The sequence below is a fragment of the Dreissena polymorpha genome, chromosome 11 (assembly GCF_020536995.1).
Source record: "Dreissena polymorpha isolate Duluth1 chromosome 11, UMN_Dpol_1.0, whole genome shotgun sequence".
Classification (NCBI taxonomy): Eukaryota; Metazoa; Mollusca; class Bivalvia; order Myida; family Dreissenidae; genus Dreissena; species Dreissena polymorpha.
The window spans coordinates 15,759,685-15,771,948 of NC_068365.1; the positions used below are offsets into that span (position 1 = coordinate 15,759,685).

A 12,264-nucleotide genomic window follows, 5' to 3' on the forward strand; every position below is an offset into this window, starting at 1 on the left:
GGACATTGGTAGCTTTGTACCTCTATGTTGAAGATCTAAGGTGGGACATTGGTAGCTTTGTACCTCTATGAGAGAGATCTAAGGTGGGACATTGGTAGCTTTGTACCTCTATGTTGGAGATCTAAGGTGGGACATTGGTAGCTTTGTACCTCTATGAGAGAGATCTAAGGTGGGACATTGGTAGTTTTGTATCACTATGTGGGAGATCTAAGGTGGGACATTGGTAGTTTTGTATCACTATGTGGGAGATCTAAGGTGGGACATTGGTAGTTTTGTACCACTATGAGAGAGATCTAAGGTGGGACATTGGTAGTTTTGTATCACTATGTGGGAGATCTAAGGTGGGGCATTGGTAGTTTTGTACTACTATTTTGGGGATCTAAGGTGGGACATTAGTAGTTTTGTATCACTATGTGGGAGATCTTAGATGGGAGATTGGAAGCTATGTACCTCTATGTTGGAGATCTAAGGTGGAACATTGGTAGCTTTGTACCTCTATGTGGGAGAACTAAGGTGGGACATTGGTAGCTTTGTACCTCTATGAGAGAGATCTAAGGTGGGACATTGGTAGCTTTGTACCTATAAGAGAGAGATCTAAGGTGGGGCATTAGTAGTTTTGTATCACTATGTGGGAGATCTAAGGTGGGAAATTGGTAGTTTTGTACCACTATGTGGCAGATCTAAGGTGGGACATAAGTAGTTTTGTATCACTAGGTGGGAGATTGGTAGCTTTGTATCACTATGTGTGAGATCTTAGGTGGGAGATAAGTAGTTTTGTATCACTTTGTGGGAGATCTAAGGTGGGAGATTGGTAGCTTTGTATCACTATGTGGGAGATGTAAGGTGGACCATTGGTAGCTTTGTACCTCTATTAGAGAAATCTAAGGTGGGACATTGGTATCTTTGTACCACTATGAGAGAGATCTAAGGTGTGACATTAGTAGTTTTGTATCACTATGTGGGAGATCTAAGGTGGGACATTGGTAGTTTCGTACCACTATGTGGGAGATCTAAGGTGGGACATTAGTAGTTTTGTATCACTATGTGGGAGATCTTAGGTGGGAGATTGGTAGCTTTGTATAACTATGCGGGAGATCTTAGGTGGGAGATAAGTTGTTTTGTATCACTATGTGGGAGTTCTAAGGTGGGAGATTGGTTGCTTTGTATCTCTATATGGGAGATCTAAGGTGGGAGATTGGTAGCTTTTTATCACTATGTGGGAGATCTAAGGTGGGAGATTAGTAGTTTTGTATCACTATGTGGGAGATCTCATGTGGGGTATTGGTAGCTTTGTATCACTATGTGGGAGATGTAATGTGGGAGATAAGTAGTTTTGTATTGCTACATGTATGTGGTAGATCTAAGGTGGGAGATTGGTAGCTTCGTACCTCTATGTGAGATATAAAAGGTGGGACATTGGTAGCTTTGTACCTCTATGAGAGAGATCTAAGGTGGGACATTGGTAGTTTTGTACCACTGTGTGGGGGATCTAAGGTTGCATATAAGTAGTTTTGTATCACTATGTCTGAGATCTTAGGTGGGAGATTGGTAGCTTTGTATCACTATGTGTGAGATCTAAGGTGGGAGGTTGGTAGCTTTTTATCACTATGTGGGAGATCTTAGGTGGGAGACTTCTATGTGGGGGATCCAAGGTGGGAAATAAGTAGTTTTGTACAACTATGTGGTTGATCTAAGGTTGGAAATTTGTAGCTTTGTACCACTATGAGGGAGATCTAAAGTGGGAGATTAGTAGTTTTGTATCACTATGTGGGAGATCTAAGGTTGGAAATTAGTTGCTTTGTATCACTATGTGGGAGATCTAAGGTGGGAGTTTGGTAGCTTTGTATCACTATGTGGGAGATATATGGTGGGAGATTGGTAGCTTTGTACCACTATGAGGGAAATCTTAGGTGGGAGATTGGTAGCTTCATGTCACTATGTGGGAGATATATGGTAGGAAATAAGTAGTTTTGTTTCACTATGTGGGAGATGTACGATGGGAGATTAGTAGTTGTATACCACTATGTGGGAGATCTAAGGTTGGAAATTAGTAGCTTTGTATCACTATGTGGGAGATATATGGTGGGCGATAAGTAAATGTGTACCACTATGAGAGAGATCTAAGGTGGTACATTAGTACCGTAATAACTCTATGTTTTCGGACACACTAAGTTTTCGAACACTCCCTTTTTTAGCAAAAATAATTATTTTTTGTGACTCTTTATTTTCGCACACGGGTTTTCGTCCGTAATTTATGTCTCTAAGTTTTCGGACAGTATATTTTACGGCGCTATTTTACCAAATTTCGAACATGTTTTCGATTTCTAAGGACACTTCGATCATGTGGTTTTACAACGAGATTAACATCATAAAACATTGCGGGTGCATGCTTGAGGGCAATGGACCATTACATTTGCGTTATTGGGTAAATAACCTTGTAAACCGGTATTAAACAATGGTTTCGCCCGATAGCATAAGCGTTATGACAATTACCAGGGGTAGTGCCAATTATCAGTTCAATTATCTACCGCAATGGTACTACCCCTTCTCGGTAAAATAACTGTGACAAATACTAAATGTTTCAAATTGTGATGCACCCTATTACAAGTTTTACGAACAATGGAAGGTATTACACAACAACTATCGGAAATGAACAAACAAAGAATTCATAGTTTGCTTTTTTTATTGCGTTAATTACAGGTTCATACAAGGTACATCACATGCTCATTTTTGAACTCGTTGGTCAAAGTACAACCTTGAAGTAACTTTCTGTCAAATAAATTAAGCATTTACAATTATTTAAAATGCAGTGCAAACATGTATAACTGTAATTAATACTATACGGCATGGTATTTTACAAGCACGTGCTATTACCGGTAGTTGTTGATTCAATTGACGCTATTTTCGGACACTTCCATTTTCGACTCTAAGTTTTCGGACACCTGTATCTTGTTAATATTTTTCGTATCTAAGTTTTCGGACATGAAAAAAATTAATTATTTTTAAGTGTCCGAAAACATAGAGTTATTACGGTAGTTTTGTATCACTATGTGGGAGATCTAAGATGGGACATTGGTAGTTTTGTATCACTTTGTGGGAGATCTTAGATGGGAGACAGGTAGCTTTGTATCACTATGTGGGAGATCTAAGGTGGAAGATAAGTAGTTTTGTATCACTATGTGGGAGATCTAAGGTGGGAGATTGGTAGCTTTGTTCCACTATGTGGGAAATGTAAGGTGGGAGATTGGTAGCTTTGTACCTTTATGAAGGTGATCTAAGGTTGGACAGTGGTAGCTTTGTAACATTATGTGGGAGATCTAAGGTGGGAGATTGGTAGCTTTGTACCTCTATGTTAGAGATCTAAGGCAGGACATTGGTAGCTTTGTACCTCTATGTTGGAGATCTAAGGTGGGACATTGGTAGCGTTGTTTCACTGTGTGGGAGATCTAAGGTGGGAGATTTATAGCTTTGTACCTCTATGTTGGAGATCTAAGGTGGGACATTGGTAGCTTTGTACAAACTTACGAATTTAACCTTAGATGCAATATCAAAATTATGGAGACTTTATCAGGTTTTGAAAAAGAAATGCACAGGAAGAAGCATTTAAAGAATTTAGCCCCTTTACAAATAAGAATAATACCACATTTATAAATAATACAATTTTAAACAAATGGTCAAAATGAATATCAAACATATTTATGTACAAATAAATCTCTGCTACAAATTATGAATTTATAAAAAATATCTGTACATTCCCCGGACATTCCTTAAGATGACTGTGTGAGATATTATTTTGACAACTTATGGGAGTTTTGTTGATCATGATGGTCTCCTAACTAGAAAGGTGGGTTTTTTTCTGGTACTTGGGCATCCCCCACAACACAAGACACACAAATTAACAGATATCTCTCAGTAACTGCAAACAAAAGCTGTTAATTGTAACTATAATGTAAAACTTCATCCCCCCCCCCCCTGCACACTCACACACATGATTGTGACATACATGTATTTTTTTCAATCTTGTGTCCATGCTGGCATTTCCCCACCTTAGTATGAAATAGTAACAAGCTAAAGATTATAGAAATTTGGTTTTATAAAGTTTCCTTTTCTGCTATTTTGCTTACTAAGGATCCATCTGAAAATTGAAATTGACATTTACAGACACAGTTTGATCATTAATCATTTCAAATCAAGGGGATCTGTATCTGACAAAAGAGCTAAAGAGAATATTATTACGATCATTAAATGTAATTTCCTGTCCATACTAAAACTATCCATTAACGTTTGGTATTTTATCTCCTTTGAAAGAGCTTAATTAGTGCCTCAGGAAAGATATTGGACGATGGGTGTGAGCATATTCCAGAAGTTTGCTTTTATAGAAGAAAAAACTGTTGATAATATGAATTTAATCATATTAGATTGTTCAATTGAAATTTGAATCCTTTTATCCTCCCGACATCTAATGATGCAGGAGGTATATATTGATGTCTATGTGGCCATTTTTAGTTCACGAGTCTCACTCTGCGAAAACGTGGCTTAATGCATATGCATTAAGTTTTGTCTCAGATTCATCCGTGATGTGCATAGGCTTTTCAGGACTGACACTTTTCACGTTAGCTGGATTTTTATTTAAAAGAGACTTTGTTGAAACAAAAACTGCCATAAAAGCTGTTGTCCCTGATCAGCCTGTGTGGAGTGCACATCCATAACAGGGATGACACTTTACTGAGATAAATTAAGCCCAATTTTTCCCAGAAAACGGACCATATGGCAATTTTGCCTCCTGCATCATGTTCAAAGTAGTCTGTCAGCTAATAAGATCTGGTTTAAGATGACGCTAATTATTGAAGGAAGGTGGTATAATTAAGGTAATTATACTGAATATCAGACACTGTTTTTTGATAAGTCATTTTTTTCTTGTCTGATTTTTTTCTCATTTGTATGAAATAGTTATATTGTGGCTCAAGCAAGTTCAACCAATAGGTAACAATAAAGTTGCCAAAATAAACTGTTAAATATGTATTGACCTTAACATTTTGTTCAGAATGTAAACCAGCATTATATGTGATGAATAAAAAAGCACAGACAAATTAAGTGGTTAAATTAAGAGCCATTCTATATGCTGTATAGTTTTATACTCATACACTTAGTTAAATTTAGGCATTTTGCACCCATCAGCAAATACATGCCAATCAGGGACTACACTTTCAGCTTTGATTGAATTTTGTTAAAAGGAAATATCTTTTGAAAGAAAATTCAATTTAAGCAGAAAGTTTCGTCTCTGATAAGACTGCACATTAATCTAATCTACACCAACACTTCACTCACATGCATTAAGCCCCGTTTTCCCAGAACAAGGCTTATTTTGTTAATCAAGAGGCATAACTAAAAACAGCTTTTGTCTTTCAGGGCCATAAATAATCAGTAGGTGGAGACATACCATATTTTTCAACTCGACTTCACTTTCACTTTTTAATTTTTTATGGAACTGGTATCACAACATTACTTTAAAGTTGTGGCTCAGGGGGTGGGGATGTATTCATCACTACTACAACAAGAAAGCTTCAGTTCAGTTCAGTCAAGTTCTTAAAACAGTTTTCTTGACCTTGCCCTTTACCTTTCAGGGCTGTAAACAATGAGTTGTTGGACACCTATCAGCTGAAGTCACTGGACGGGGTCCTGGAGGCGTCTATTGATGAGATGGGGCTTATCAAGAATGACAAGGGGCAGTTAATTCTTACTGTAAAAGATGGTGACACTAGCTCACATGCGGAGATGGACTTCGATAACTTTGCGATGCGCGAGCCTTATGATAAGATCATCAGATGCCTTGGATTTGTTTTTGATACGGATATATTTAATGGGTGAGTGGAAAAGAGGTGTGACTAATATAACCTCAATCTGGGAAAACAGTGTAATCAAGGTTACAGTTTTTGCTTTTATGGATTTTTTTTTGTTGAAAGGTAGTCTCTTCTAAATCCAATTCATGTGGAAAGTGTCGTCCCTGATCAGCCTGTGCAAAGGCTAATCTGTGATGACACTTTGCGCACATGCATGTAGCTCTGCAGTGTTTCCAGATTAAGGCTCATTTAAATTGTCTAATGATAAATGGTGTCTTGTTCTGAGAAAACTGGGCTTAATTCATGTGTGTAAAGTGTGATACCAGATTAGCCTGTGCAGTTTGCACAGGCTAATCAGGGACAACACTATCTGCCTAAACTTGATTTTCGATACGGAGGGACTTCCTTGAAACTAAAAATACCATAAAAGCGGAAAGTGTCGTCCCTGATAAGCCTGTGCGGACTGCACAGGCTAATTTGGGATGACACTTTACGCACATGAATTAAGCCCAGTTTTCTCAGAACAAGACACAATTGTAGTAGTTACACAAGTATGGTTACATATCTATTTAAACTAAAATATTTTATAGAAACATTTTGAGAATACCTTACATTAATGTAATAGCTGCATTTTCTGTGTGTTAAATGAAAACAATACTATAAATGTGTTTCTTTGAAATATTGATTTTGAAAAAAATTTCCACTAGATAATTTAATATATAAAAATCTTAATATAAAGGCTTTGGATCAAAGTTTGCTCTATCGGCTTAAGCTCTTTATATCCATTTCACCCACCCAGTTCAATGACGATAAGCAGGCCAACGGGTCGCGCCAAGAAGTACGCTTCCATCAACTACAATTACGAGTCAAAGGACCACCGCGGCATGTTCATTGCTGGAACTGCATCTCATTCGTTGGACTTCCGCAAGTCAGCCGGGGGCTTCATTCACGGCTTCCGATACTCAGGTACTTTTATACAGTATTTAGTTGAAACCTATTTATTACTTTGAAAGCATTTAGTTTGTATATACAACATTTGAACCTTGTTTTGGAAAACCAGGCTTAACGCATGTGGGTGAAGTGTTGTCCTAGATTGCACAGATTGCAAAGGCAACTTATGGATGAAAATTTGAATTGTTATAGAATTTTTTCTTTAATGGAAATTTCTCTTCTTAGCAAAGATCCTGTTTAGGCGAAATATTTTTTGACTGACAACTGGTTAATCTGGGACGACACTTCGCTCATACATTAAGCCCAGTTATATCAGAACGATGCTAATTATGTAGTTAATCTACTGGGAAGAACCAGTCCTGTAAGCAGAAGATAACACGTCACCAGTGTGCCACCCAGCACTGGTTTGTTCATGTAAAACATAAACACTATCTAAGTACTCAACGGATTTTCCAAATTATCAAGGAAGTGTAACAAACACTGATTTTTAATGATTTAAAATCGTGATTATCCAATATTTAAAGGATTTTATTAGTCAGGAGTACTATTTTGCATGTTTAAACATAATGTTTACATTCTTGGTTGAATCTATGACAATTATTTTTGAAAATCGTCAAGTTGCCAACCTGTGAACAAGTCCATTTAAGAACAGGACTTGCCTTAGATGATGTTTTGACAAAAATCACTGACTATATGGTAATTTTCTCTTGTTTTTGTATTTTTTGGACATTGATTTGTTGATAATTTTCTTAATGCATAAATTTCCATAACAGACACATATTATGATAGCAGAAAATGTCTACTTTGTTATGCAAAAAGCTAAAAGCAATTGTGGGAAACCTAGAACTTTTGTTTTTTGCCTCGTTAATAAACAGTTTATTTTCTTAAATTGCTTGTATTTTCTGGATTTATGTATAATGCCCTGCCAAATGATTAGGTTAGGAATTTCTAATGAGCTTCATTCTAGGAAAACTGGGCTAAATGCATCATGTGTGGAAAGTTTCATACCAGATGAACCTGTGCAGTGAACACAGGATACTCTGTTTTTCTAATATTTTACATGTATTTTTTTTTCTCTTTTTTGGGAAATTCAGTTAAGGCAAAAAGTATTGTCCCTGATTACTCTCTGCAGACTACACAGTCTATTTTGAACAACACTTTACACACATGCATTAAGCCTTGATTTCCCTGAATGGGTCTCTGACTTTTAGGCTGACTTTATATCCACCGCGTAAATTTATTGGAGAACACTTTTTTATGCCCCCAGATCGAAAGATAGGGGGTATATTGTTTTTGGTCTGTCTGTCTAGCTGTCTGTCTGTCATTGTGTCAGTCAGTCAGTCAGTCATTGTATGTGTGTGTCACAAATCTCATGGAGCTGCACATTTTGAGTGGTGAAAAGTCAAGGTCAAGGTCATCCATCAAGGTTTCTGACAAACACATCTCTTGTTTTTTCATGCAGACTGCACAGGCTAATCTTGGAAACACTTAACCCACATGCATAAAGCCCAAAGTAATTGACTTTTTTTGTCCATCATTGCAGCCAATCCCTATTTTGGCCTGCTTGAGCCGCAATACCACAGCGTCCCCTTGTACCATACCAGCGCCCCCACCTCACAACTTCTGACCCACATCCTTAAATTCATGAATACTGCATTCCGGAAAAACTGGGTTTGATGCATGCACAGGAATAATACTTTTATGTTTTTGATTTTTGAAAACTCTATTTTAGGTAAATTACAAAATGAAAGCCCAGTTTTCCGGAAATGCAGCTCTAATTGTTATGTTGATCCCATATCCACCACATTTAATCCTTTCTGTGTTTTCAGCTCGTGCCTTATTCCGTCTGCTGGAGTGGCGATACCACCGTGTCCCCTGGCCCCATACCAGCGCCCCCTCTTCCCAACTGCTGACCCACATTCTCAAGCGCATCAATGAGGCTTCTGGCATCTATCAGATGTTCTCTATACTCGGTGATGTCATCATACTCAGGTTTGCTGTTATTTTTTCATGTCTTTGCTGTAATTTTAGAGATTTTGTGTTAGAAAATAATGTCCTGTGTTATAGATTATAGTAATTTAACTGATGAAGACTATAGTTGAAACATGGTAAGTATTTAATAAAACTAAAATCCACAAAAGTAACCTGGTTGTTAAATATATATATTTAATTTTATTAAGGGATTTTGCATGTAATGTTTATAAAATATAGCAGCACTTAGTTTGAAAATTCCAAAGCCTTGGCTTTAAACACACTGCAAGGAACTGTAAAAAATCACTGGTTATCTGTCATTTTTCTGACTGAAACTGGTATAATATTTTGAATGTATATAAAAGTTTGGCTTAATAACGGAATAAAAGGGCCTTTACCAGATGTTGGTGCTCCATTAATGACATTTTCATACGTTGGCTTCATAGGGACTTAGTAGTGGTAAAATCAGCTCTCCTAGGAACAGTGTATGATGGAAATCTGACTGTTTACTGAAATACTGTTGAAAGTTCTGAAACCAACATCTTTTACTCTCAAGGATTAAGTTGTTTATGATAATCCTGATGAATTATTTATTTCATAATTTTAAAAAAATGTGCAAAAACAACATGGCCCTGATAATTATGTTTGCTTAATGATTGTATCAAATAGCCTTTTAAATAATTTGGATTACAAGATGTTCACGATATATATGATCCTGATATGTTAGTTAACCCTTTACACACTTTGACGCATTTGTAGTCCTTTAGAAAAACACCTGAACAGACTGCGAGTTACTATGTTTGTTTAATGTTTGTATCAAAGTGCACTTCTGTTCTCTAGGAATGACACGTACATGTATTTAGAGGAGTTCCCAATCAATCTGATCCACGAACTCCCAGAGTCGTCCGGTCATGACGCGGGCCGGATAATCGTCCTAAACATGCAGTATGGGGCCTCGTTTTCCGGGCCTGGCAACGACATCTTCAGACTCAACCGGGCCACCGGTGACCCCTCTGAGGCCCATGAGTCGAACTTCCTGCATCCTGTCTTCTATTATTATGAAAAACTTCCATCAGGTAATTATCCTTATGTTGAACTTGGGTCCACTGCATGTGCTTTATATTTGAAATAAAAATATGAGCCTTGCTCTGGGAAAATGGGGTTTAACGCATGTGCCTAAAATGTTGTCCCTGATACGCATGTGCCTAAAGTGTTGTTCCTGATACGCATGTGCCTAAAGTGTTGTCCCTGATACGCATGTGGCTTAAGTGTTGTCCCTTATACGCATGTGCCTAAAGTGTTGTCCCTGATACGCATGTGCCTAAAGTGTTGTCCCTGATACGCATGTGGCTTAAGTGTTGTCCCTTATACGCATGTGCCTAAAGTGTTGTCCCTGATACGCATGTGCCTAAAGTGTTGTCCCTTATACGCATGTGCCTAAAGTGTTGTTCCTGATACGCATGTGCCTAAAGTGTTGTCCCTGATACGCATGTGCCTAAAGTGTTGTCGCTGATACGCATGTGCCTAAAGTGTTGTCCCTGATACGCATGTGCCTAAAGTGTTGTCCCTGATACGCATGTGCCTAAAGTGTTGTCCCTGATACGCATGTGCCTAAAGTGTTGTCCCTGATACGCATGTGCCTAAAGTGTTGTCCCTGATACGCATGTGCCTAAAGTGTTGTCCCTGATACGCATGTGCCTAAAGTGTTGACCTTGGTTAAAGCTTTGCAATATTGTTTGCATTATTGAAGATAGCAAGTTGATATTTGGCATGCATGTGTATCTCATAGCTGCACATTTTGAGTGGTGAAAGGTCAAGGTCATCCCATAAGGTCAAAGGTTAAATATATGGCTTTAAAGTGGCGCACTTTGGGGCTTTGTGTTTCTGAATTATGTCTCTATTTATTTGTTTTACAAATATTATTTTACTATCTAAAACAAATGTTGTCATACAAGCAAACACATTTGGGCAGGGATTTGGTACTACTGTGACAAGCTCTTGTTCGAACTGCGGTCGCAGATTTCTTCAAAACCTGAAAACTGTCCCGAGTTCAAGGTCAAGGTCACAGGGGTAACAAATTATATGCGCATGGAAAGATCTTGTTCAGATACACATGCATACCAAATATGAAAGCAATATCTGAAGGAACACAGTAGTTATGAGCCTTTTTCGAATTGCAGTCGCAGATTTCGAAACCTGGAAACTGACCCCAAGTTTAAGGTCAAGGTCATAGGGGAAAAAATTGTGTGCGCATGGATAGGTGTTGTCTAGATACACATGCAAACCAAATATGAAAGCAATATGATAGCAGTTAATCAATGAAACAAAGCATTGATTGATATCGCTGGTAGTCTGTCATCTATCGTTAGTTACTGTGTTCTACAAGCAATGTTATAATGACTTAATTGGTGTAGATATACAAAACTTCACTGTGAAAGTGCAAATAAATATGCACCAAGGGCATTTTTTGTTAAGAAATCAATAAGAAGTCTATAGCTGCAACTTAAAGTGGTATGGTGAAAAAGCTTATATCTGAAATAACAGTATGAATATTCCGCTTGGTTAGCCACAAACACACTATCAAAATCGATATGAAAAGTGCATCAAACAGGCAATGTTAGAACATTGTAATGCTACACAGATTTTGAGTTCATAGAAAAAAAATGTCAGAAATATGATAAATGTAACCAATTTGATATGAAACTCGATCTTTGACATATGAAGTCATCAATTAATCATGTTTGATATCGATACTCTGGGAATGAAAAGCCAATATACCCATGTATGAGTGTCAAATGACTGACAGAATGTAGAGTGAAGTGTAACCTTTTGTGCTAAAGCCACCCTTCCTCTCATTTCTCATACTGACATTAGTTAATCGCTTAGCAAGAGATATTCCATGTTTCATCATTACTGTCAGCCAGAGACTGTAGGGGAAAACGCATAGTGTTTGATTATTGATAACATTGTATCACTAAATGAGGCATAAATGACAATTTGCTGGTGAATTTATTCTAATATCTTTGCAAGGCTTTATGGTCAGTCATTCTGAAATCTGAAATGTTTATTGTAAATGATTGACAATTTTTTGTTTTAAATGAGCATAAGCTGATTTACTGTTCCAATTGCCATCATAAATATATGCTGGGAAGTCTGGGATTTGTTTTTGGAATCATAAAACCTGGACTGTTTTGGCAAAGCTTGACTGCTTGCATTTTGTCATCTGTTTTCATAAAAAAGTAATTAACTTATTAGACGGTTTTGTCTGTAGCAGACATGTCTGGTTTTAAATCGTAGAATAAATGTGTTTTTTTTTTTTCAGAAGAAATAATGTTGTTTTTGTTAGCATTTCTCACCAAGATAAATTTTGACCAAGAATGTTTAGATAATTATGCAGCAGGGGAAATCAATGTCTAGTAGATTGGTGCTCTTTTGACCTAACATGTTTAGAAAATAATACTGCAGGAGAATTAAATGTCAGATAGACTGGTGCTCTTTTGAC

At 37.3% G+C, this 12,264-nt stretch overlaps 1 protein-coding gene across 4 annotated transcripts in view; it reads left to right on the forward strand.

Moving 5' to 3' along the window:
• LOC127850191 (FAD-dependent oxidoreductase domain-containing protein 2-like) overlaps positions 1–12,264 on the forward strand; it is a 107,000-nt gene that overhangs the window by 85,484 nt on the left and 9,252 nt on the right. For all 4 annotated transcript variants that reach the window (XM_052383027.1, XM_052383024.1, XM_052383025.1 and 1 more), the window contains 4 exons: positions 5,625–5,864; positions 6,640–6,806; positions 8,621–8,783; positions 9,603–9,838. In XM_052383027.1, the coding sequence (XP_052238987.1) occupies positions 5,625–5,864; positions 6,640–6,806; positions 8,621–8,783; positions 9,603–9,838 (806 nt within the window). The remainder of the gene's footprint in view (positions 1–5,624; positions 5,865–6,639; positions 6,807–8,620; positions 8,784–9,602; positions 9,839–12,264) is intronic.